Source organism: Taudactylus pleione, unplaced genomic scaffold (genome assembly GCF_031769625.1).
Source record: "Taudactylus pleione unplaced genomic scaffold, aTauple2 ptg000114l, whole genome shotgun sequence".
NCBI classification, from domain to species: domain Eukaryota; kingdom Metazoa; phylum Chordata; class Amphibia; order Anura; family Myobatrachidae; genus Taudactylus; species Taudactylus pleione.
The window spans coordinates 24,221,423-24,247,853 of record NW_028284516.1 but is presented as its reverse complement, the minus strand read 5'-3'; the positions used below and the strand labels follow the sequence as shown (position 1 = coordinate 24,247,853).

At 44.7% G+C, this 26,431-nt stretch overlaps 1 protein-coding gene across 1 annotated transcript in view; it reads right to left on the bottom strand.

Annotated features, from left to right (window-relative positions):
• Window positions 1–21,300: 21,300 nt before the first annotated feature.
• TRPA1 (transient receptor potential cation channel subfamily A member 1) overlaps window positions 21,301–26,431 on the bottom strand; it is a 94,442-nt gene continuing 89,311 nt past the window's right edge. The window contains exons 26-27 of the mRNA XM_088471572.1: window positions 25,513–25,610; window positions 21,301–21,767 (exon numbers count right to left, since the gene is read on the bottom strand). Of these exons, the coding sequence (XP_088327698.1) occupies window positions 21,563–21,767; window positions 25,513–25,610 (303 nt within the window). The 3' untranslated portion in view covers window positions 21,301–21,562. The remainder of the gene's footprint in view (window positions 21,768–25,512; window positions 25,611–26,431) is intronic.

The window sequence follows — 26,431 nt, the reverse complement described above, 5'->3', positions numbered from 1 at the left end:
GGAAGCAGGATAGTAGGAGAAAAAAATGGCGCTGCAAAAAAGACTTCAGCCTATCCACACCAAAATGGCCTATCCCTCAAGGCCTAACCATAAATCTACACAAACACAATAGGTGTGAACAAGTGGCGCTGTCTTTTATATAATAAGTGAGGTGCTCAAGGAAAAAAATACTTATCTCCTGATGGTACAGATAGTATTTTGTTGGTATGTCACTTTCAAATACTTATAGATGTGACAGACCTACACCCCAGATATATAGGGGATGAATATCCATCACAATTTTTAATAGTGACTATCTATGTATTTAAGAAACAACAGCTTGGAGAAACATCTCTTGTCTTTTGTATTTTAATTTTATATATGTACATATGAACTGGGTCGGAAGAACGGAAAGAGGAACATAAAGAGACATACCAACGAAATACTATCTGTACCATCAGGAGATAAGTATTTTTTTCCTTGAGCACCTCACTTGTTATATAAAAGACAGCGCCACTTGTTCACACCTATTGTGTTTGTGTAGAGCTGGAGAGCCACGGGTTGGCCAGGTCCGCATTGATGCATCCCGCCTTTCATCTGTTAAGCAGCAAATAGAACAACTCAGCAAATTAAAGTAAGGGAGGGTTGAAATACTCTGGGGGGGTTTTTTGTGTCAGTGTTTAAAGCAGCTACAGGTACACCTTTGTTAAAAAAGATAACACTGATTAGGTATTGGTCATCTTTATACTGTACAATCAAACTAACTTCTAGGTTTTGTTGTAACTAGAGAATTTAGTGGAAAACACATTTACAATGTGTGCATAGAACAGAGATCAGGCCACTGATGAATCACAGCTCACATCACAAGTACAATCACTAATAGTAGCATTCACTGTCATTAGTTCTCCCATAGAATAATTGAGGTACACTGAGTGCTGTACTTTCCTTTTACAAGGCTGACACATGGTATTTGTTGATCCGTGCTGATAGGCATCTTTATGTTCATTGTGCTCTATGGGCCTCATTTATCAACAAGTTTTATCATACACAACGAGTGATAAAACTCGTTGTCTATGATAAATGGTGCTCCAGCCAATCAGCTCCCAACTGTCATCTGTTTGAAAAATGACAGTTAGGAGCTGATTGGCTTGAGCCCCATTTATCATACGCAATCCTTTTTCAACTCATCCATTTTCCAGCTTAGTGCCAAAAACTAATTGGTTGGCACAAATGTGCAATGAACATGCATATCAAAATGCATGTGCCAAAAAACAAGTTACCTTGTTAGTTTGCAGAATATCAATGGTCCATTCAGTACTTATTTTAAAGGAAAGTATTAGCATTGATATCTTTATACAACCTTTAGCGTTGATTTTGTGGTGATACAAATAATCATGACAACAGTAACAGAATAGTTGTGTGTAATACTGCCACCTTGTGTTAGTCTTGAACTATTGTATTATACGTACTGTATATGCAACAGGACATTCACTAAAATAACAATTAAATTATATTGAGATACAGAGTATAATCTGTTATCATCATTTAAATTCTTGTGTTATAATAATGTATATGCTATTCTACATTCTTAGTCAGTCTGAACAGAAGAAAATGATTTACTAAAAAAAAAAAGTAATAAACTACATATTGAAATGTTCTACAGTAATTTGCATTTACGCTGATATGTGATTTTTCCATTACCCATGGTGCAAGATTCCCCAGGCATTAGCCATTTAGACTAGTGCATGTAAATTGTTATAAGTCTGACTACACACCGGCTGTGGGGTAAACAGCGCAATCCAGCCTCTGTCACTTAACATATCTTTTGCGTTAATTGTCTAGAACAGTGCAGTCTGTAGTTTATCTATGGACTGTGCAGGTTCAGATCAGTGCAGTCTGACATGTTGGGACAAAAACAGACAAATCTCAGGTGCACAACTCCAAATTATTAATAATATATAAATGCAATACAATTTTGCAATCAATAGAGGTTTTTAGCATAATCTTGGCCAAGGTTATGGGCCTACCCACCATATCCAGGTAACCTCTGTAGGGTAGGTCCCTAACATACTACGATTCAAATCCAGAGCGCAGGACACCCCCAAACTAGCCCAGCTAAGCCACCCGAGGGCACCGCCATAGTAAGAAAAGTGCAGTGTGAAAGAGATAGTTAGGAGCAGCTACTGCTGCATATAAAGAATGAAAATAAAAAGTGAGGTACATGTATAATAAACAAACAGTGAAGGGTTAAAATGTGTTATAAAAGAAAAATGTGTTATAATGTGGTGCCCTGAAACAGATCAATAAAGGCAATCCAGGGGGACCCATGCCCCAAAAATGAACCAAAGTTGCACTACAGCATATTAAACTTGTAGGACTTACCTAGAATTGTGCCTATTACTTGTGTGCATATTCATTACAAGACTCCATGCTTTTAAACCAATAAGGTAGGGGTGCTAATCCAGACTGAGGGCGTCTCCTTTCCCTCAGGTGTGCAATAAAGCACATTAAATAGAGTATATGGGAAAGATTTCTGGACTGCACACCCTGAATATATATATAATGGGAGGTGCCACCTGATGAGACAAATTGCAGGGACAAAAACAGACAAATTTCAGGTGCACAACTCCAAATTATTAATAATATATAAATGCAATACAATTTTGCAATCAATAGAGGTTTTTAGCATAATCTTGGCCAAGGTTATGGGCCTACCCACCATATCCAGGTAACCTCTGTAGGGTAGGTCCCTAACATACTACCGTTCAATTCCAGAGCGCAGGACACCCCCAAACTAGCCCAGCTAAGCCACCCGAGGGCACCGCCATAGTAAGAAAAGTGCAGTGTGAAAGAGATAGTTAGGAGCAGCTACTGCTGCATATAAAGAATGAAAATAAAAAGTGAGGTACATATATAATAAACAAACAGTGAAGGGTTAAAATGTGTTATAAAAGAAAAATGTGTTATATATATATATAAATATATATAAAATATACATTTTTCTTTTATAACACATTTTAACCCTTCACTACTTTATATGCAGCAGTAGCTGCTCCTAACTATCTCTTTCACACTGCACTTTTCTTACTATGGCGGTGCTCTGGGGTGGCTTAGCTGGGCTAGTTTGGGGGTGTCCTGCGCTCTGGATTTGAATCGTAGTATGTTAGGGACCTACCCTACAGAGGTTATCTGGATATGGTGGGTAGGCCCATAACCTTGGCCAAGATTATGCTAAAAACCTCTATTGATTGCAAAATTGTATTGCATTTATATATTATTAATATTTTGGAGTTGTGCACCTGAGATTTGTCTGTTTTTGTCCCTGCAATTTGTCTCATCAGGTAGCACCTCCCATTATATATATATTCAGGGTGTGCAGTCCAGAAATCTTTCCCATACAGTCTGACATGTGCCCTTCAGTTTAGGTAGTACCAGATTGGATAATTTACCCAGGCCCGGCGACAGGGGGGACTAAGCAGACACCCGCACCGAGCTCCGAGGTCTAGATTGGCCCCGAGGACCGGTCGCTCACAAAACGGGGCCGCGGATGCTGTTCCAGCCGGCGGGCCCCATAGCGGCCACCCAGTCTTAGCTCCAAGTCCCTTGTAGTCTGGCCCGGGCAACTCTGGGCTCTTCCAGGTGGCTCAGCTGCGGCCCAGGTGTGACGTCATAGGTCATGTCGCCACACGTCAGGCAAGCTGTGGTGTGTATGGGATGGTAGAGGAATAGGGGCTAAGGAAGGGGAAGATGATGGGACCTGATACGGAAGAAGGTGAAGAGGGCATAGGAAGCTGATAGGGGCTGGGGGCATAAGAAACTGATAGGGGCTGGAGGTAGAAGGTGACATGGGCTGGGGGCAGAGGAAGGTGATGGGAGCTGGAGGCAGAAGGTGACGTGGGCTGGGGGCAGAGGAGGGTAAAGGGAGCTGGAGGTAGAAGGTGACACGGGCTGGGGGCAGAGAAAGATGATGGAGGCAGAAGGTGACATGGGCTGGGGGATAAGGAAGGTGAAGGGGGCTGGGACAGAGGAAGGTGGTGGGGACTGGGGATAGAGGAAGATGATGGGGCAGAGGAAGGTGATGGGGATGGGGGCAGAAGGTGACATGGGCTGGGGCATGTGACATGGGCTGGGGGCAGAGGAAGGTAATGGGTGCTGGAGGTAGAAGGTGACATGGGCCGGGGGCAGAGGAAGGTGATGGGAGCTGGAGGTAGAAGGTGACATGGGCTGGGAGCAGAGGAAGATAATGGGAGCTGGAGGTAGAAGGTGACATGGGCTGGGGCAGAGGAAGGTGATGGGAGCTGGAGGCAGAAGGTGACGTGGGCTGGGGGCAGAGGAGGGTAAAGGGAGCTGGAGGTAGAAGGTGACACGGGCTGGGGGCAGAGAAAGATGATGGAGGCAGAAGGTGACATGGGCTGGGGGATAAGGAAGGTGAAGGGGGCTGGGACAGAGGAAGGTGGTGGGGACTGGGGATAGAGGAAGATGATGGGGCAGAGGAAGGTGATGGGGATGGGGGCAGAAGGTGACATGGGCTGGGGCAGAAGGTGACATGGGCTGGGGGCAGAGGAAGGTAATGGGTGCTGGAGGTAGAAGGTGACATGGGCAGGGGGCAGAGGAAGGTGATGGGAGCTGGAGGTAGAAGGTGACATGGGCTGGGGACAGAGGAAGATGATGGGGCAGAAGGTAACATGGGCTGGGGGCAGAGGAAGATGAAGGGGGCTCGGGCAGAAGGTAACATGGGTTGGGGCAGAAGAAGGTGATGGGGCTAGGGATAGAGGAATATGAAAGGGCAGAGGAAGATGATGGGGCTAGGTGCAGAAGGTGACATGGGCTGGGGGATGAGGAAGGTGAAGGGGGCTGGGGGCAGAAAGTGACATGGGCTGGGGCAGAGGAAGGTGATGGGGGCTGGGGGCAGAGAAAGGTGATGGGGGCTTCTGAGCTGAGGATGGTGATGAGAGGCTGAATTTGAGGAAGGTGATGAGGGACTGAGAATAGCTGGCTGCAGACACCATCCCTCCTACACTTGAGGCATCCACAGCACTATCATCAAGAAGACCTTGCAAGAGATGGAGGACAAGAACTACAGCCTGCATCATCAGTGAAAGAGAGACAGTGTGGTAAGTCATAATGCATTTTTACTTTATGTAAAGGCTGGCATATCTTTCAGTTACCATCAGACTTCACATATCACACATGCAGGGGAGGGATGTGCGGGATAGGGCGTGGTGGTAAGAAGGTGGGGCCCCCAGAGACATCAGTGTACCGGGCCCCGAGAATTCTGTCGCCGGCCCTGCATTTACCCCACACAAATCATGCTCTGTTTGAATTAGGTGTAAAAGGAAACATTCTGGATAGCTGGCAGAAAATTGGATGCACATTGTTCAAAAGAAGTGTACATGGGGGAAAAAAACTGCATGTTCATCCTTATGCAGAGATGTTCACATCCCTAGTTGCGCTGGAATCTGTACCATATGAAACTGGTTTGCTACAAGTAATCATAATCATGCTAGCTGCAAATATCATGCCTCCAAAAAAGCTTACTTTCACTTATGTCCAGGTCTGTATAGCCTTCTCTTACCTATGGCTATGTGGGAATGCTCTGTCACACCCCAGTTCTGCCTCTTTAAGTGCGGATACAATAAAAATGTGTACAACTCTGCATGGTCAAAACTAGCGCTCACACAAATTCGGAGCATGTTCAGAGGTAATTAGGGATGGGGCCACTGCCACTGATTGGCCCACTAACCGCTCCTTAAGACAAGCTATGTCTCGATGGGTGAAATCATCTGTGGTTTCCTGTTGATGGTTTCATGCCATTGATGTTAAGCACGGATGGCACCATTGATGACTAACCCTCCGATAGCCATTCCTACTGTGAAACCATGGTACATCTTGTAAATGGGCATAAAGTTCTGATTGGCTTGCGACCGGCGCCTGATTAAAAATTACATTGGCTCTCTTAGAAGCTGGGAGGAGGCGTGGCTATGATTACATCCCTGGACCATAGTCACGCCTCATCCCAGCCTCAGTAAAGTTTAGTGAGGAGAGATAGAGCGGCGCACCGGGCTCAAGAGGCAGTAAGTAGAGCGGTAGTGGGTGGGTGGGTGTGGGCGGGTGGGGTAGTTGGTGCATAGGTAGGGGTGTAGTAGGTATGGAAATCCTGACAGCGGAAGCCTGGCAGAGGTGAAGATCCCGACTGCTAATTAGGTAAGTATCGCTAACCTAATTCCCTACCCTAACCCTCCTTTAGGGTTGCCTAACCCTAACCTCCCCCCCAAGTGCCTAACCCTAACTCCCCTCTAAGTGCCTAAACCTAGCCCCCCCTTCCCCGCAGCCTAAACCTAAGTCTACCAGGGGGGTGCCTAACCCTAACCTCCCCCCGGGGTGCCAAACCCTAACCCCCCCTTCACCCTAGCTTAAACCTAACCCTCCCATGGGAGTGCCTAACCCTAAATTCCCCCGGGAGCCCTAGAACCTAACCCTCTCCCCCGTGGCTGTCCGTGCCCGGCTTACCTTCATTCGGTATATAGGGCATCAGACTCCCGGCATAGGTGTAATGACAGGCGTCGGGATTTCGACGCCTGTCATTAGTACCTTGCCGGGATTAGACAGTCGGGAAGCTGGTGGTCGGATGACTACATTCCATAGGTAGACCTATGTGGGCCTCGAATAAATTTTGCTATAAGGCCCCCATACTTCTGGTTATGCCCCTGCATCAACGCCTCTGTATAGGAACAAACAATCAATCTTCATCTAAAAAGCCTACCTGTACATCAAACCTTCTAAAAACAAAGTTGAGTTGTGGCCCACAACAAGTAATCAGGTTGAAGCTAGCATTTACTAGTGTACTAGATATATGACAGCTAGACTGTTTGCTATAGGCAACACCTTCACCTCCTTTTTGGAAGGTTTGATACATTTTGCAGCAAGAAACGAAAGGGATCTCAGGTTTGCATAGTAAAAAGTGCTTGAGTTGTCAAAACTGCATGCAGGTAAATGATAAATGCATGCAATGTTGTGGCAGCTAAATGTCTTTAAAGTGCTTCTCATTTGGCAAGGAAACCGTGTATGCCAGGTGTCACTACCCAGCATTCTGCCTGTGCAACTACAGCATTACCAATTGTCCATATGATATCAGGAACATATACCCAGGGCCGGGAATTGCAGATCTGAGACATGGGTTATGTGGTGCTTTTTATTTTCCACCACTTCTGTATCTGCAACACAATTCTGCTCCATTTACGTCCAGGTTCATGCTAGACACACTATACTGCTGGAGCCTGTGATTGGTGGCTGGCAGAGAAAGACAAAGATTAGAGCTCGCACAGGATAAACATAGAATAATATCCCTAAGTTATTAACACTAACTACAGTAGGGATGTTTGCATAGTCAAAACCAACTTGAGGTAGTATTAAACACCAACAGTTGTGTATAAATAGTTGGTTGGTGGTGCTCCCCCGAGTCAGAGAGTCAAGTAAATATTGAAAGAGAAAAGAAGACTCGTTGTTGGGGGTACTCTTATAAAGCGGTACAGGATTCTGAGTAATGTTAAAATATAACCTTTATTCCAGCAATTCTCAAACTGTGGGTCGTGACCCCAAAGTGGGTCGTGGCCATCTCAGCTTGGGGTCTTGACTCACATAGGGTCAGGGTGATGACTCCTTGGATTATTTAGCCAGTTATCCAAGGAGTCTGAAATCTGTTGAAATGTGTTACTTCACACTCCTTGGATCACTATGAGATCCAAGGAGTCATCAGGGAACCCCACCCCAGTGCCCAGCATCTCCGCAGTAGTCAGCAGTACCGCCCCCACCCCAGTGCTCAGCGTCTCCTGTCCTCCCACCCGCAGCAGTTCGCAGCAGAAGCTGACACACAGGCAGCCAGCACCAGCAACGTACAGACTCAGAGGAGTCAGTTGCTATACTCTCTGTGAAGATGCTTTTACGTAAGTGCAGCCTGGGGTGAGGGGACACAGAATGTGTGATGATTGCATGATTGCTGTGGAGAGGGAAGAAACAGCAGGAGGGGAGCATGTGGAGCAAGGAGGGGAGCACGGAGAACAGACCCTATGGGGGAACAGGGGAGCACACTGTGGGATGTTGAGGGGAACAGAAAAAAACACATTTATGATTGGTTCACCCACTTCATCCCTGTCACCCACTGCCCCCCCCCCTTTCATCCACTCACTCCCTGCCACCCACTGCCTCCCCCTTTCATCCACTGCCTCCCCATCACCCACTGCCTCCCCTGCAACCCACTGCTTTCCATAGTCACCCATTGCCAGCCTCTGAATCTCCCCGCCACATACTGCCTCCCTATCACCCTCTGCCTTCTGCTTCCTCCCACTGCCTCCACGTCACCCTCTGCCTCTCCCCGCTACCCTCTGTCTCTCCCTGCCACCCTCTGCTTCCCCATCACCCACTGCCTTCCCATGTCACCCTCTGCCTCCTGCTTCCTCCCACTGCCTCCCCTGTCACCCTCTGTTTCTCCCTGTCACCCACTGCCTTCTACATCACCCTTTGCCTCCCCAGTCACCAACTGTCTCTCCTTGCAGGGACAGGGACTTCAAAAGGAGTCGTCCCTGCGGTGTGTAAGAAATGAATTAGCATCACTTAATTTAGATTTTGTGTCCTCCCCAGTGCTACTGTGAATGCATGGTCTGCTGACCATGCATGTCTGGCGGCCATTCTACGGTAACTAGCTGGGGTCCTGTAATAATTTATATCATTAGACTGGGCCCCAGAGCAAAAAAGTTTGAGAACCCCTGCTTTATTCTAAAGCCTATAAAATATGTAGGATTTAAGAAAATCCAAGGAGTAATGTATATAAGAATAGTACAAATATTACACAAACAAAAAACACATGACATACATTGCATAAGTGAGTATGCAGACTATATAAATTCAATTTCAAGAGAAAAAGAAAAAGATGTGAAAAAATGCTTGTCATGTATCAATACACAATTCACTATTACAAATGAGTCATATCAAAGAAAGAATTTTTATTTCAGTGAAAGTGAGTGACAATCGCCGAATTTTTAGAAAAGAGAATTATTTAACATATCTGTAATTGATATATGGTCAAAGAAATATGTGAGAACCTGGCACCCTGCTGTATATTCCCTCATAAGGAGGTTCATCACATTACTCATCTATGCAGAGAAACATATTTCCCTTGCAGTCCCCGTTGGTGAGCTTCCAATCTGCATTCTTGGTGTTACAGAGTATGTACATTTCAATGTAGCTTAGGCAAGGCCAAGCCTAGTATAAGGCCAATGGATAATTTTACTAAGCAGTGCTTTAGCTGCATTTAAATAAACAAAACCAAGTGTATTTTGAATTTAATATCATTGCCCATTTAAATCCAGCAGCTGAAAGTATCAAAGAAACAGCGGCTCTGAAGTGCCACTTACTGTTAATTTACACCTAAGAGAGTATCTTAGAGGTGTCAGGGTGGGATGTACTATGGCTAAAATGAGACCACAACTCAGAAATCTGCCATTTTTGGAGTTCTGGCTGCATTCCCCATATGTACTAAGGGAATCGGTACGAAATACTGACGGCTGAATAGCAACCGATTCTCATACCGATGCTGGAAGCCTGAAAGGAGGACATCCCATCAGCAGCTGGTGAGTAGTCTAACCCACCCTTCTCCTCCCCTAATCCTAATCCACCCTTAGGGGTGCCTAACCCTAACCTCCACCTTGGGGGTGCCTAAACCTAACCCCCCTTTCCCGCACTCTAAACCTAACCCTCCCGGGGGAGGCCTAACCATAAGTACCCCTGGGAGTGTCTTAATCTAACCCCCCCCGCAGCTATAACCATTCCGGGCGGCGGTAATTTAACAGCATCCCGTACCAAGCCCCCGAATGCGATACTTTCTGGAGCTTTAATCTGTTGGGCAAGCCGCCTAATTGAAGTCTATGGGCTTCTCTTGTCAATGTTCGCTGAGAGGGATCCAATCAGATCCCTCCCAGTGTCCTCTGTGGCGCGCATTAGCCGCACATGCGCAGATAGCACTACCGGGTCATAATACAGCAAGTCCTGTCATAGCAAAGGACAGCTCTTTTTGGAAGAGCTGTCTTTTGCAGTTTTAATCGCAATATTTGGTACATAATGTCATTATTAACGCTGGTATGTAACCAATAAGTGGTGGGATGTACCGCATCCATAATGCAATGTGTAGTACATCTCGCCCTCAGAGAGAAAACATATTGCACTTGTCACTTGTGCAGGTGATCGGCACGGTGATGAATAAGGTGAAGAAAGAAGATACTGTATTTGTATCTGCGCAGGAGAAGATTAGCGGTATTGGACATTGCTTAGTGAATACTGTACATACTATGGGGATCACTTACAGTCAGATATATGTGTGTTTTTTTCAGTGCTCCGTCTGCATCAGTCCATCCATATACACATTGAAGTTCCTTTGGTTGCTGCCTTTCTATTGTTAATATGTGTGTACTATCATGTGGTATACACAAGGTGAACAATAGTAAACACCAACGGAATCAGAACTGAGGCAAACCAGGCAGTGAGACTTAATGAGGAGTTTGGGTGAATTGCAGTGCACGTCTGTGTAGTACTGTGGCGCTACAACACAGTGACAAGATGGCACTGTGCATACGCAGCAGCACTGTCGGTGGCCATCTTAGTAAAGGACTGATGCTTCAGTACAGGAGCATTGTGGATACAGCACCGTAGTGTACTCCATATACCAACACCTATGACTCCACAATTGTAGCAGAGAGGGTAAAGCAAGTGTAGGCCAAGTACAGTAAAGTCTTGTCCATGTAGCGGCAAAACAATTAGACATGGGCGCATCTACAGATGTCTTTTTAGCTGGTGTACAGTATCTCTTGTGTGTGCTGGAGTGCTAGTTCAATGATGACTATCAGCAGCACTATCTGACACTTCTGATTGGCTGATTGCATATTGACCCCTCCAGCTGATAGTACTTATAATATTAGAGCTGTATTATATGATGTCATGGCTGCCTATTCACATGACTAAAATGACAGTTCCAATTGGACTACTGCAGAAAAGAAGTTTATTTAAGAGATTTTTTAATGGTGGCACCGGTTTCACACTCCTCCTTACGACCTTGTACCCAGTTCTTTTTTGTACCCTCGCTGTTTCATGTAAAACTAGAAATTAGGTTAATTATACAAATTATACATATACTGCATAGGATATAGTGGGCAATGTATCAAGCCCTGTCATTTATCTAACACAGGGCCTCATTCAGAGATGTACGCTAATGTAATCGCAGCTGCAATCTCCTACGTAAAGCATCTGCGAAAATATGCTAATGTTTGCAAAGATCACCCAAGCATAAAGACACCCACTGCTGCCTTCTTACCTGTGTGCGACGGTGAGGCAGAGCCGTTCCTGTCATATTTGGGTATACTGTACTTCAGAGTTTCGACTATAACAATTTTAAGAAAAATTTTAAGAATATATTAAAAATACCTAATTTCCCTGATGAAAACGCACCAAATTTCCAGCACTATATACTGCTGCACCTTTGTATAATGCCCACATGAACCCTCGTGTTCATATATGTACCTGTAAATCTGGCTCTGATTCTAGCCAGTGCCTCCCCAGCCATCTACCTCACCGAACGTCACTGGACGATGGATACATTTCGGTAACATCGATGCATACATTTCGGCCATCTTGCCCTTGTGGCAGGTCAGACCTGCCGCAGCCTTGGGAGCTTTTCTACATGGAAAGCTGCGTATGCAATCGCAGTGGCTAATTTATGCACTATCATGTAACAGCGTTCAGACGGACAGACACGCCTGCATTTTTTCGGACCACTCCCCCGTCACCATCCCCAAGCGCTGACAGCCTGTCACTCAATCTGCAATGGATTCCGAATTGTGTCCATAATAGCAGTGTGATCGCTGCAGACGTGTGGCTTGTATGCATGCACAATGGCAAAAATCGCTCGATCTGCGTGGAAATCGCATTAGCGTCCATCTCTGAATCAGGCCCACAGTCTTTAAAATGATGTTAGAAGCTGATGGGCAACTACTGCACTTTAGATCTCTCCAAGACTTGATACATCTCCCCAAAAATGAGGTTCACATCTCTAATCTGAAATGTTTTACACAGAAATTTTTGACAAAGATAAAACATTTTTTTTACAAAGATTTTCACAGAAGAAAACCAAAATTTGGTCCAAAACTGACTTTTTATTTTCATGTAACTTTTCACAATACTTTGAGTTTGTATATATAGTACATGACTTTATGTCAACTGCTTACTGTACCATTAATGTTGTAGCAGCTATGTAAAGATACATCACAGTCAAGTATAGTTTAGAGTGGTGCGTATCCAATTCCCGACTGTGAAATGAGAGCAAGATTACGACATTGTAATCGCGCAGTTGTTTCTCCGTCTGCGATGTGCCTTCTGTGCACTGAACATTCAGTGTAGGCACATCCATCATCCCCGTTCAGGTTGACCAGTATGTACGGGCGATGACAGATGTCAAAAACGACCAGCGGGCACGTGCATCGTTGGTCGGTTATGACATTTACATGGCCGATTTGCGGACGATTAGCAAGCCGTTATAGTTCAATTGGCCTGTTTAATCGCCTAGGGTCTCATTCAGACCCGCTCGCGAGCGCAGGACGCTCGCAAGCGGGTCGATGGTACCCAAATGTGCATGCGCACGACGGAGGGAGCTCCGTCGTGTGCATTCGCGAGACCCGGCGAGCGACGGGGTAGCCGTCGCTCTGGGTCTCGCACCAAAGGGGGCGTGCTGTCGATGGTGAGTGACAGCACGCCCCCTTTGGTGGGCGTGCCGGGGGCGTGCCTGCCAGACGGAGGCGTTCCCATGGGAACGCCTACCGTCTGGGTCCGGCCCCACTGACATCGCTAGTGATGTCAGTGGGAGTGATTTTGGCTCTGATAGAGCCAAAATCACTCCAGGGCTTGTGGCAGCGAGACCCTACTGCAGGGTCTCGTCGCAAGCCCGATGGTCGCGATGGTCTGGACCATCGCGACCATCATCATGGACGCTCACATAAGCTGTGGGTGGTAACCCACAGCTATGCGAGCGTCCAAGAGGCCGCTCCAAGTTTAGGTAGGAGGGCCCTGATTCAGAGCAAGCGCTCTGGTCAGAGCGTCCGGCTCTGAATCAGGCCCCTAGTGCACAGGTTCTCAAACTCGGTCCTCAGGACCCCACACAGTGCATGTTTTCCAGGTTTACTAACAATCACAAATTAAATAATTAGCTTCACCTGTGGATCTTTCAAAATGTGTCAGTGAGTAATGAATACACCTGTGCACCTGCTGGGTGACCTGGAAAACGTGACCTGTGTGGGGTCCTGAGGACCGAATTTGAGAACCACTGGCCTAGTGGATACGCATCTTTAGACATTACACTCATAGAATACCAAAATGTATCAGTTAAACTGCTATTACAGTATGTGACATTGTAAGTCTGACATATATGTCCACTGAGTTGCCTGAAAACAGAAAGCAATAATTATTATAAGGCAAAAATAAGTGACCACATTTGCTTTAATTCATTTGTATTAATTAGTGCTAATCAGTTGTGGAATAGGCATGAAAGGGTCACAGGGCAGTAATAATGTTTGAGACCTCCTCAGATTGGGGTTACTGGCAACATCTGTTACAGTGTGCTCCGGGGACTGTATAAGGAGAGACAGAGAATATAAAATAGGTTACATGGGCCTTGAGGGGAGATATACTAAGCCTTGGAGAGTGATAAAGTGGATGGAGATAAAGTATCAACCAATCGGTTCCTAACTGTCACTTTTCAAACACAGCCTGGAAAGTGACAGTTAGGAGCTGATTGGGTGGTACCTTGGGGTCTATTTACTAAGCCTTTCGATGGAGATAAAGTGAACGGATATAAAGTACCAGCTGGGGGGGGGGGTTAGGTTTAGGCATCATGGGGGGGTTACGGTTAGGCTAGGGGAGGGAGAGGTTAGGGTTAGGTAACACTGGGGATGGCTTAGGGTTTGACACCACTGGGGAGGGCTAGGTTTAGGCAACAAGGGTGGAGGATTAGGTTTAGGCACTAACAGGGAGGGTTAGGATGGGGTGGGGGGAGGGTTGGTGTTAGGATGTAGAAACAGAGGGTTAGGGGGAGAAGGGAGGAGGGATCTTGAGCAACGGGATACTGCTGTCGGTATATTGACGGCAGGCATCCTGACTGCCGGGAATTCATACACATTCCCTTTACACAGACTGTTTGAAAAATGACAGGAGCTGAATGGTTGGTACTTTATCTCCATTCAATTTATCACTCTCTAAGGCTTAGTATAGCGGTGGCCAACCTGTGGCTCTTGAGTCACATGCAGCTCTTCCATTCTCCTGATGCGGCTCCCCTGACTGACACTGACTGCCTCCTCTGATAGGTGCATAGCTGTTCAGAGGAGACTCATCCTTTGTTGCAGCAGTCTGCTCTGCTCTGGAGGCATGTATGGGCGATGTGGTGACATCACGCTGCAAACAGGAGGCGGAGCTCAACTTGTGACTGGACCTGCAGCCACGTGGAGGACGCGGTCACAGGTTCCAGAGCCTACCTATGTGACACAGACAGTTTGCAACAAGAGCTGTAAGGGTTTTTTATTTGTTTTTTTATTTTATTTGTGACATGTGATGGGCTGGAGTGGCCCTTGGAGTGGGAGGGAGTGTGAGGGAAAGTGGCTGGACTGGAGTGGCACATGAGGGTCTGCTGGAGTGACAAATAGGGGGCTGGAGTGACACATGATGGCCTGGAGTGACACATAAGGGGCTGCTGAAGTGACACAAGCGCGTTGCTGAAGTTACACATAGGGGGTTGCTTGAGTGACACATGGGGGCTGAAGTGACACATGTGGGGGACTGGAGTGGCATATGGAGGGCTGGAGTGACATGTGGGGGCTGGAGTGACACATGGGAGGCTGCTGAAGTGACACATGAGGGGGACTGGAGTGGCATGTGGGGGCTGGAGTGACACATGGGGGCTGAAGTGACACATGAGGGGGGACTGGAGTGGCATATGGAGGGCTGGAGTGACATGTGGGGGCTGGAGTGACACATGGGAGGCTGGATTGTATTATGTGAATCTGGTTTTGTTTTCAATATATTTTTTGTGGATGTGGCTTTTTCTGTGTATTTTATGTGGATGCAGCTTTTTCAGTAGATCTGGCTTGTTTCTGTGTATTTTATGCGGATCTGTTTTTTCAATGTTTTTTATATTGTTCTGGCTGTTTCTTTCCCTTTAATAGTTAGCCTCCACGGTGATTGAGCGTTTACATGCTCTTACAAAATCATACCAGGGGCATGGCCTAGCAGGCACAAGGCCACACCCCTTTTTCTATGTGCGCCTGCAGCGCGCGGATGATCTTGGCTTTATGACATACCTACAGATATTTTGGGGCTTTTTGGGTCTGACTGGTTGGCCACTCCTGACTTAGTTCATCTCCCCCTTGGTGTCTCACAGGCAGCAATGTATAAAATTAGCTATGTGGACGGGCTCTAGTCACTCACTACCCTGGCAGTAGTGTTAGTGTATATAATGGGCAATCTGCTTCCCTTCATGTATACCATTATCTGAGAGATCTAGTGACTGTGAGGCTCTGCTGTAAGACCGGGTAGAGCGTTCTGTACACAGAAGTTCTCCCTTTCAGAGAAATACAAAGACCTTATAGATTTCATGCTGGCAAAGTATGTTCTTTGGAATATCCCTATTGTTCCAGTATTAGGCCCCTGTACACCACATTTTACTTTCAGTATGGGTGATTTGCACAATTGTCACACTTTATTGAGATTGTATTAATTAATGAATTGAATGAATTGAATGACATGGAATTCTAGTGCACAAATGCTAATTCCGTACCAATTCTGGACAAGCTAGCTGTGCTTCTACAGGTATTGTGAAACTACAAGCCACAGAATGCCTTCAGGTTTGCCCTACACTAAAGCCCCTTTGGTGTCAGGCAAAGTTATCAGGATAGGATACAAGAAGCACTCAATGTCTCCCAGGCTGGCAGAGGACGTGTCCACCGCTTGCTTAAGTGTCTCCAGTGACAAGCGTCCACACAGTAAGTGTATGTGGTGGGCTTGGGCGGTGGTGGTGGTAGGCAGGTGTTCTATTTGGTATGGGGCCCTCACAAGTTTGTTGCTCTGGGGCCTGACAAACCTTAATCCAGCCCTGAGTGACATACTGTAGTTGTCTCATCTTAATTTACACTACATTCTGTATTATATGACAAGTTAACAGATCCGGATTATAATTAGAAGTGAGCGAAGTTTCGGTGGAATTTTGTTTAAATCGAATTTCCCAGTGGAGCACTGTTACAGAGATGGAAAGTTCCCACTGTATAATCTTGAAGTCCTGCTTTTGTTTTCCTATTCTGCCTATTCCACACTGCAAAGTTAGCTTTATATGGAAATTGTCTGCAGATTAATCTGGGATGACAGTCCATTCTGCTCCTGAATGTGGTGTGGGTGGGGCATGAGTAGGGATTTCCGTGTGGTGTGGTGTGCTGAATAAAAACTTCTACCTAAATGTAACCAGTTGGTTAAATAATTAATTTATGCATAAACACATAAATTGTAACACACAACCTGTGCTAGGCCCCATTAACGTTTGAAAAGAGATTGTATTCATGCAGTCTATGCATAGACTAGTCAGATTCACCTTTAGGGTCAAACATGACATATATTGAGGGGCCTTCTTGTACCTGTCATTAGCAGAGATGTATAATGAGCCCTTAAGACCTTATATGGTGTTAGTTGTAGACAGTGAGCCACATTCCAGTGGGGTGATCATTGTAAGATGTGTAGAGATGCTAAGCATTATGGGTTACTGATAGTGATGTCTATATTCTACACAAAGTTGCTTTGAAACAGAGTGTAACTCCAGACATTCTAGAATACATCATAACTGTATTTCTTTGTCCGAGTATATCTTAGTGCTTACAAAGCATGTGCAAGAGATAAGAATGGTCCATGCTATGTTTTACCAATCAGTGCTTGATACCCAGTATGTAACTAATATGGGCTTAATATTCGGAAAGCCAACACCCAGACTATGGTATATAAATCAAGACCTAGACAAAGGTTCTTAGGCTCGTGTATGGACTTGAGACTGCAGTAGAGTGCCTACAATGTATATTGAATGACCTTTGTTGTTTATCGAGGGTTCCCCAGATGAACTAAGTCCCCAGATGAACTAAGTCTTATGAAGAAAATGATGAATCACCGGTATTGTCTGAATACATAGACAAAAGTTGAGTATACTGTATACTTTGTATGTTGTATGTTAATTGTTTGTTTGTTACATGTAAATAAAGTGTGTTAATTTGTATGCACTCATTTGGTTATGTGGTATAACTCATACATGCCTACCCTCCCAGTTTGTGCGGGAGGCTCCGGATTTTTCGGGTAACCCTCCGGAAGGGTAGGCACCTCTCCCGCAACGGGGGGGAATTTCCGTGTGATCGCGGGTCCTCATGTAAGGGGCGGGGTGTAATGATACGATTACTCACTGTGAGCCAGATCAGTCAAATGTGTCTTCCCAAAAGATATGGTTGTGTCTGATGACCACATTGTATGACCATAAATCTGTTTTGATAGTAGGAAGCTGCCGCGATGACATCTATCTAAGTGGGTGTTACTATACTTTTATAATGCAAACGCTGTACATGCTGTATGCAAACAGGTACAAATTTACTACCCGTAATGACCAATCAGATGTAATCTGTGCTAAAGATGACAGATATAATCTTACTGGCATTCATAGTTTGCACATTGTCCAAACAAGTCTCTTATACCTATTTCACACCTAAATCCCAGGTCCGATCCGGGTTAATAAACATGGGGCCTGATTCAGACCCACTCGCGAGCGGCTGTCCGCTCGCAAGTGGGTCGATGTTATGGACTGAGCATGCGCACGACGGAGGGAGCTCCGTCGTGCGCATGCGCCAGACGCGACGAGCGAAGGAAAGTCCTTCGCTCGTTGTGTCCGATCAAAGGGGGCGTGCTGTCAATGTTGATTGACAGCACGCCCCCTTTGGTGGGCGTGCCGGGGGCATGCCTCCCTGACGGGGGCGTTCCCACGGGAACGCCTCCCGTCAGAAGCCGGCCCACTGACATCACTAGTGATGTCAGTGGGAGTGATTTTGGCTCTGATAGAGCCAAAATCACTCTGGAGCTTGCGGTTGAAAACCTCAACCGCAGGCTCCGGCTCGCAAATTCGATGGTCGCGATGGTCTCGACCATCGCGACCATCACAATGCACGCTCATATAGCCTGTGGGTGGTGACCCACAGCTATACGAGCGTCCAGGAGGACGCTCCATGAAAATGGAGCCCGGCCCTCATTCAGAGCGTGCGCTCTGCTCAGAGCGTACGGCTCTGAATGAGGGCCATGGTTTCAAGATATGTCACAGCTGATGAAACCCCTTTAACACTGCACCTTGGATCAGAGTCTTTCCCGTGTCGACCCCTTTGCACGCTGCACCCATGTCTGCCCTGCAAAACTAATAGAGTCATTAAAAGTGGACATTACAGGCTCACAAAGATGAGTCATGAAAACTGGGCGCTAATAACCTGGGTTCCCCCTTTTACACCACAGCGTATCTGGATCGGTCCTGGAATTAACCCCAGTCGTAACCAGGGTCGCGGACCTGACACACACTACCTGGGTTGACCCTTTCACACCAAGTCAGGATCCGTCTTTCCCCAGCAATATCCCAGGTCAGAGGCTCAGTGTGAAAGGGATATAAATCTGTAGTAGACATTACTACCCCTTTAGCTGTTAAGTGTAGTCATTGGTTCATTCTATGGGGTATATTTACTAAAGTGAGAGTTTTTAGAAATGGAGATGTTGCCCAAAGCACCCAATCAGATTCTAATTATTATCCTCTAGAAGGTGCTAGATAAATGTTAAGTAGAATCTGATTGGTTGCTATGGGCAACAACTCCACTTCTAAAAACTCTCACCTTTGTAAACATACCCCTCTGCCTGTTAAATTGACTTTCACAAACCCAGAAAATGTAAATGGAACAACTTATAAATTATTTTCCACGAAAACCAATCTGTTTAGACATTCAAAGAAAGGCAATAAAATACATTTCACCCTCTTCTACACTAATGCAAATATATTATATTAAGTTAGTCTTCATTTAAATATTCGTCCAGAATGTTTCATCATTTTGGGGGATTCTGTATGAATGAGGGCCTATTTTCAATGTAGGGGAAGGTGGGGCTACTTGTCACAAAAATACAGAAATTCTAATATCTCCTAAATCTTTAATCACAATCAAGCAGAAAAAAATTACAAACAAAACAGTATTCTTTCTTCTATTTATATTGTGTGTACGTTACATCCAATAATTATTATTAACAATGAAAAACATATTTTTTGGAACACAAATAATTGTAACAATCTGTTACCAATAAAATAATCTATACAAGATCTTAATATAAAAAGCCTTCATTAGAAAACTGTACTTTTATCACAAAATCACATTTGGCATATATTTGGTATATAGTCTGATCAGGGGCATATTAAGAAAGGAGGGGGGCTCGTGTTTATTCTGCGTCCGGGGCCCCCTCCTCTCTCCCCAGGGGCTGGCAGTACACTGACGAAGCAGTAGACTCTGGGCACTAGTCTGTGCCCAGAGTCTACTGCGCATGCGCAGGTCACCGAGAAAATGGTGTGGCAGCCATTTTCCTAGCAATTTCCCTACTGCACATGCGCAAAACGCAGGAAAAATGCTCGTCCCGGCCATTTTACAGGGGTTTTATGTGGCACTGCTACAGCCGATATGGGACTTCGGAGAGGGAAGTATAAAAAAATATAGGTGCAGGGTGTGCGGTGTGGGCCCCCCTGGACCCAGGGGCCCGTGTGTACTGCACCCATTATAGATACGCCCCTGAGTCTGATGACAATAACAGACATCACTCATCGTCTTCACTGCCGATTTCTGATTTGCAATTAGTGCAAGTAAATGCTACTGCATCACCTCTTATGCAAGCAATATGAGCCCACCCTTTTCATACAATACACTGGACCCACTCCTAGGCAGGTTTCGACAGCAGTCCTGCCCTGCTCTGTCTGTGTAGCTCCGCCCCTCACAGGGAAGTCATTCTCCCTCTCAAATGCAGCGGGGGCAGCCTGCTGTGCCACCCCCAGCAAGTGGTATCCCTAGGTACGTGCCTCACGTGTCTAGTGGGAAATCCGCCACTGACTGTGGTGCATGTTGTTACAAGTAACAGCTTGCCTCCGATATTGTGTAACAACTTGCCCAAAGTGATGTCAGATAACCAAGATGACCACAGTTCGATTTCCGTGCTTCAATTCACGATTTTAACAATGATTATAAATACATTAATGGTCTGTGATACGATTCAAATCTAGGTGAAGAATATTACTTTGGAACAAGAAAAACGAGTTTGTTTAGGTACCTATTATGTAAACACGTCTGCGTTAGCGTTTCGCTGAGCACTGACCATAACATGTTCAAACTTGTTCACAGTCGAATGAGCGACGTGGGCGTGGTTTTAGATTCATTGTAATAACTTGCCTCTGTAACAACTAGCCCCGCCTTTCCCTACACGATGAAACTGCTTACAGCATGTACCAGGTAATGATAAATACATATTACGTTATTACTAAAATGATAACTTTGAGTGATACTTAGAACAAGATAACAGCTACTTGCATTACAACAATCATTTTGTATGTACAAAGGAAAATTACTGTCTACATTACTTAAAAAATAAATGATACAGAAAAAAAACAGAACACAATTACATATGTAATCTAAAAGTTAAGCATATGCATCAGACTGGAAGGTTGCTGAAAATGTCTGCCACACCTAAGCTGGCCGGGTCAAAGAATCTGCTTCCGGGGACACAGACTCTGGCTTTGCCACACCCCCAAAACAGAGGTGACACACCTCCATTTTCAAAGCTCCTCCCCATACCCACCCTTCAATGCCAATCAGACTGCGACTAACTCCTCACTGAAGTAATTGTAGATTTTGTTGACCTCAAACTATCAAAGATGGAAACTTGTTTTAAGAATGAGCATGAAGATACAATTAATACATACGAACAAACATAAAAGTGTAATAAATGTAAGTCAGGCATGTATATTCCAGTTCTATAACATCTAATTAATGCAAACAGTTTTACAATGTTATATAATTTTATATTAAATTATTTTACACACAAATTTCAAGACACAATATATATTACACATTTACCAAAAGAATATATTTGATAAATATATTTGTCTTAAAATTATTAAAACTTTTTTTAAATCCACAGTAAATTTGGATTTAGAGAAATAAGATCTTAAAGCAGCAAGCCCACATACAAGGTATATTTCTTTAAATAGCAAGATAAGTACCATTTAAGAATGCATCTTATATTCAATTTTCTTTGCTATCCTTCAAATCATAATAATAAATCTAATGGGTACAATAAAAAAAGGACTACTGTAGATCATGTGTAAACATTTTAGCCCTACTGAGATGTACACAACGCATTTCGACATGTGGGTTGCCATCTGCCATTTAACTAGGTTTCTCCATACAAATGAATACTAATTCATTTCATTTTTGCACTTTATGGCTTTCATTACACATTCCCATTTGCTTTCTTTTCTTTCCAAGTGTTTCTTTGGTTTGTTATTTTTAAGTTGATCCTGACTGTCTTCATCTTCTGCCTCGTCTACAATTTCCATTTTCTGAATGATCAGCTTGATAAGTTCATGTTGCTTTTGCATAACTGAGGTCAGGTCCTTTAGCCTAAGGGTATATAGATATAATGTTATAGCAAAGACTTAGGCTATAAAGGGTTCATTTATAAACAATGGAGGTTATTTATAAAGCATAAATCACAATTTGGTACTGCAAATGCAGCTTTGAACTAGACAAGAGCCTCAATTTGCTCAAGTGAGGGTAGATATCCACAGTGGCTCATGAGTTTGCAGGGGAAGAGATGGAAATTGCAGAGGGACAGATATTTGAACAGGCAGAGGGAAGGAGATGGGCAGAGGGAAGGAGATGGGCAGAGTGAAAGTTTTCCTAGCGAAGTTCGGAGTAAGTGCACTAGTTTGTCTCAATCTGCAAAACAGTCCGAAAACAAGATTTCATTTTGGTCAGTGGCGTATTTTACTCAGGAGCCGCAGGACTTCAGTCCCCAGTGAGACCTGCCACCTGCAGGGACTGCCTAGCAGTATCAGTGGCTTCCCGTTGGATGTGCTCCCAGCTAAGCACATGATAGACAGGCTTTCCCTGTTAGAGGTGTTTTCTCCCCCTGGGACTGCCAGTCTGGACTGCAATTAGCAGAGAGAGCGATTCCAATGGCAGCCCTACCTGGTTTCTAGGGGTGCAGCCAGTGCAGTCCCTAGAAGCCTACTTGTTAATTTGTGCACATGTGCGGGATCGTAATCCTGCGCATGCACACATTGCAGTCCGGCATACTCCCCCCGGTAATAAGAGGTAGGAGCTGCCACTGATATTGAGTAAGAATATTGTAAAGATATAAAGGAGTAGTGTGGGTGCATTTTTAGGTGTGTTACTGTCGCAACTAACGGATGGGAAGTGGATGCTAGCCCGTAATTTGGGACTGGCAAGACCTAGTACAGAGGACTGGCAGTATTCACCAGGGACCGCCGCAAGGAGATTTAGACTTAGCTGCGTCCGACATGCAGGTTGCGGCCCTCAGACTTGGTTCCCTAATACAGGTGCTGTTGTACTCTGGATTTCGAGCGGAGTACGATGAAGACGTACAGCGTAGTTGACAAACCGGGTTAAAACTGAATGGAAAAGACGGGCCCAGGGAGCAGATGTATGCAGGTCACGGAGGATAGCCAAGATCAAAGCTGGAATACTGAGTGCAGTACCAGGGAGGAGAAGGAAGCAGGTCACAAAACAAAGCCAAGGTCAGTTACGAGCAATATTAAACACTGTAAATCTGGAGTTTTGGAGCCTATACACAGGAGTGCACCCAGAGTCTCCCTTATATAGGAGAAGGCTGAATTTGGCGCCTTCTGTGATGTCACTAGGGAGTGTGCTTGGCCCTTAAAATCCGCCTGTAGGTGGGGGCCTACCCCTGTAGGGGACGCCACAGCAGCCTACACTTACAGCCGCATTGGCCTGGTAGGGAGAAGGTGGAAGCAGGACACTAGCAGACGGCACCGAGGACTCTCCGCCTGCCGCCGATCAGGACCCCAGTGCTTCCGGACCTGGAAAGTAACACCCGGTGTCCGGCGCACTGTGACAGTTACTTTTCATGCAAGATTGTTAACACTGCTGAAAAGGACTAAAATTCTGCACAATTCAGAGCTGACAAAGGGAGATTACAGTATGTCTCTCCTAATGAGCCAAAACAGTTTCCATACACGGTGCATCATTTAAAAAAATAAACTAATAAGCCTTTAAAAGACAGCAAGAATGCTAGATAGTCTGAGCTGGCCTCCAATATAACTGGAGATCACACGTGTGAAGTCTCCCAGACATAGTGAAAAAAAAGCCCCAGACTGGTGTCTTATTGGAGGGGGTGCAAAACAAAACCTCAGCATACCGCCTCACCTCACCCAGTGGCGTCCAACCACAGTGCCACTGGGGCACTTTCTAAACCCCCGGGAGTTGCCAAGGCCCCTTACAGTTATATGAAGACAGTAACACAAGTGTAGGCTTACCATACTATTCTTTTAAACCTGGACACATTTTCAGGTTCTGTGGCTGGCTGCCTTCAAGCCTGCATTTCACCTGGTTTTAATCAGCCACAGAACCTGTGTAATTCAGGAGTGTCCTGGTTTAAAGGCTAGTGTGGTACGCCTAAACACATGACACACATACAATTTTCAATTAAAGTTTACTTGAATACAAGACTTTTTAAACTCCAGTTCATCTCTTGATTAACCCATTCGCTACAGAGGATGAGTGGCTCTTGTCCTCCGGATGTACCTTAAAAATGCAGAGGACTAGTTCCACTCATCGTTCACAGCAAAGTGGCCTATAAAGAAACTTACCTACCTTCTAAAGGCAAGTGGGGAGTCCATGAGAGCGGTATCACATGCGCACCAACTCCGTTTTAAAAAAAATATAAAAGACAAAGAGAAAAGTAATGCCAGAGAATGGGAGGGGGAATGTTAGTCCCTATATCTCCTCCACCATGACACCTAGAGAAATGGGAGCACCCTTGTTTGAAAAGAGGGGAGTCCCCTCTTTCAAACTAAAGTAGGTGCCCTATTAGAATTTATTGTCTGATAATCAATGCGATCATCCGACATTAATCACCTACACTGCAAATAAAATCATGAAGTCCAAGTATGGAGGAAGATCTCCCCTATCTGGCCTCCAAAGATTAAAGGGCACCCACACTAGAAATTATGGGGTCCCTTAGTACTTACTATCTGGTGATCACCTGGCACAGTACAGTTGAAATTTGTTTTATGTGGGGGGGGGAGGGAGGATTGTGTTGCTTTTCACATCCCATTGGACTACTTCAGGGCAGCTGAATAAGGTGAGTTTTAAAGCAAAAAGGCTGAAGTACACTGTGCTTGTATGTTTATTTATTAAAGTATATTTTTCTTCTAAAACTGTTGTACTGTCTTTAGTGACATATTTCCTTTGTGAACCACATTTTTTTACATCCCTGTTGGTCCTGGTGCTTGGGCAGACTGGCATCTGTGATTCTCCAAGTACCAGCTTGCCCCAGCAGCCATGTTTAGCAACCAGGCCATTAAAAGTATTTTACCAATGACAAACTGTTTAACTATTTTTTCACTATTATCCCTATACTCATAGGGTATGGGGAAGAGCCTTTGTGCTGTTGGTACCATGTTTGACTATACCCAGGTGGGGGTGTATTGAGCTGGATAGAATCATGGTGTGTTGGCCCCCGCACTGCCACTCTCCCCTGTATGGTTTCACCATCCCAAGATGGCAATGCCCAGTGCTGATTACCTTGAAATCAGATGGGACCCTACATTACTTTTTTCCCCTGATTTTGTTGTAATCATCACCAGACTGAAAGTGCCCGTGCTGGTTAATATTGTGGGGGCCCCGACAAATTATTAAAAAAGGTATTTTAATTCTCTCATTACCATACAGAAGTAGGCAGACAGTGCCCGTGTACTTCAGTGACATCAAAATCGTACAGTTGGAAGGAAAGTTGGTTAAGTGTATGGAGCCTACTTTATGATCAATTAGTTGGTCAGATAAGTTGTTCAGTTGAATGAGAAGTTGGTCAGTGTATGGAGTCTCTTTACTTACTTAGCATGAAAGAAGATCCAGCAAGTAGTATTTTAGGATAAAAATGTAAAAATAAAGTGTTAGGAACACTAGGCAGAAGTGTGAAGTGACATTTTTAATTTTCCCATTTTGGACGGCAATCCCACAATAATTGTTGGCACAGAAGCAGTTTTGTAAAGTACTGAGTTGACATTTATGCAACTGATAGTGACGTCAACAATGGCCTTTTCTGACAATTCTCAGAATCAAGACTATTGGAAAAGAATAGATGCAGATGATATACACAAACCTGTTCTTCTGCTTCCAGAGTTCCACTTCCACTGTTGTATCAGTGTTGGGAATTTCAGCTTTGAAGTCTTCACAATCAAGGAAGTAAGCAAGAAAGTTCTGAAGAAGAAAAAACAATTATATATATATATATATATATATATATATATATATATTAATGTAAACTATAAAGATAATTACATCAATGTTTACAGCTGTTTGTACATAATTGTTTTAAACTGAAGAAATTACTATACTGTTGAAAACACTGATAAAATACATTCAGAAACTACCAACTCATGCAGTCCCCACTATATGACATGCAGTATAATTGTACCATACAACCACATGGTTAGGATGCAGTTATTAGCAAGTAACCTGCACTGTCATTGGTTACTGGCTGCTTCTGCTACACATGCAGACAGGTACACTGTAGAAGACACAACCATGCCATGCTGCTATTGGTCAATGACATTTCTTTGTTATTAGTTCTCCTGTAGTGAAAACTTTAAAAACTACCCTAAGCATATACTGTATTCTAATTTATTTTAAACAAGAATGCCTGGATACACATATCACATGGCAACTTAACCTGCATCCTAAACATAGAAGTGTAGTAATTTACAGATGGATCAGTGTTCATGTAACCAGACATGCACCAGAGGGCGCAGCATTGCTGCAATGTGTATGTGAGTGAGCAGGTCACAATGGATTTGGAATGATGAACGCACCATGTGACTAGCACCAGATTGTGCCGCTGTTTGTGGGTTTCAGCAGCGTAACTCATTAGAAATATAGGCGCACCTTCGATTTTTTAAATTTAAACCTGAATTGTGAGTAATGCTCCTCTATGCAAAGGTTTTAGTGCTGGTGCTAATGCCGTCATGGTCACAAAACATTCAATAATTTGTCTCTCAGAAAACAATAGAAAGACAAAATTA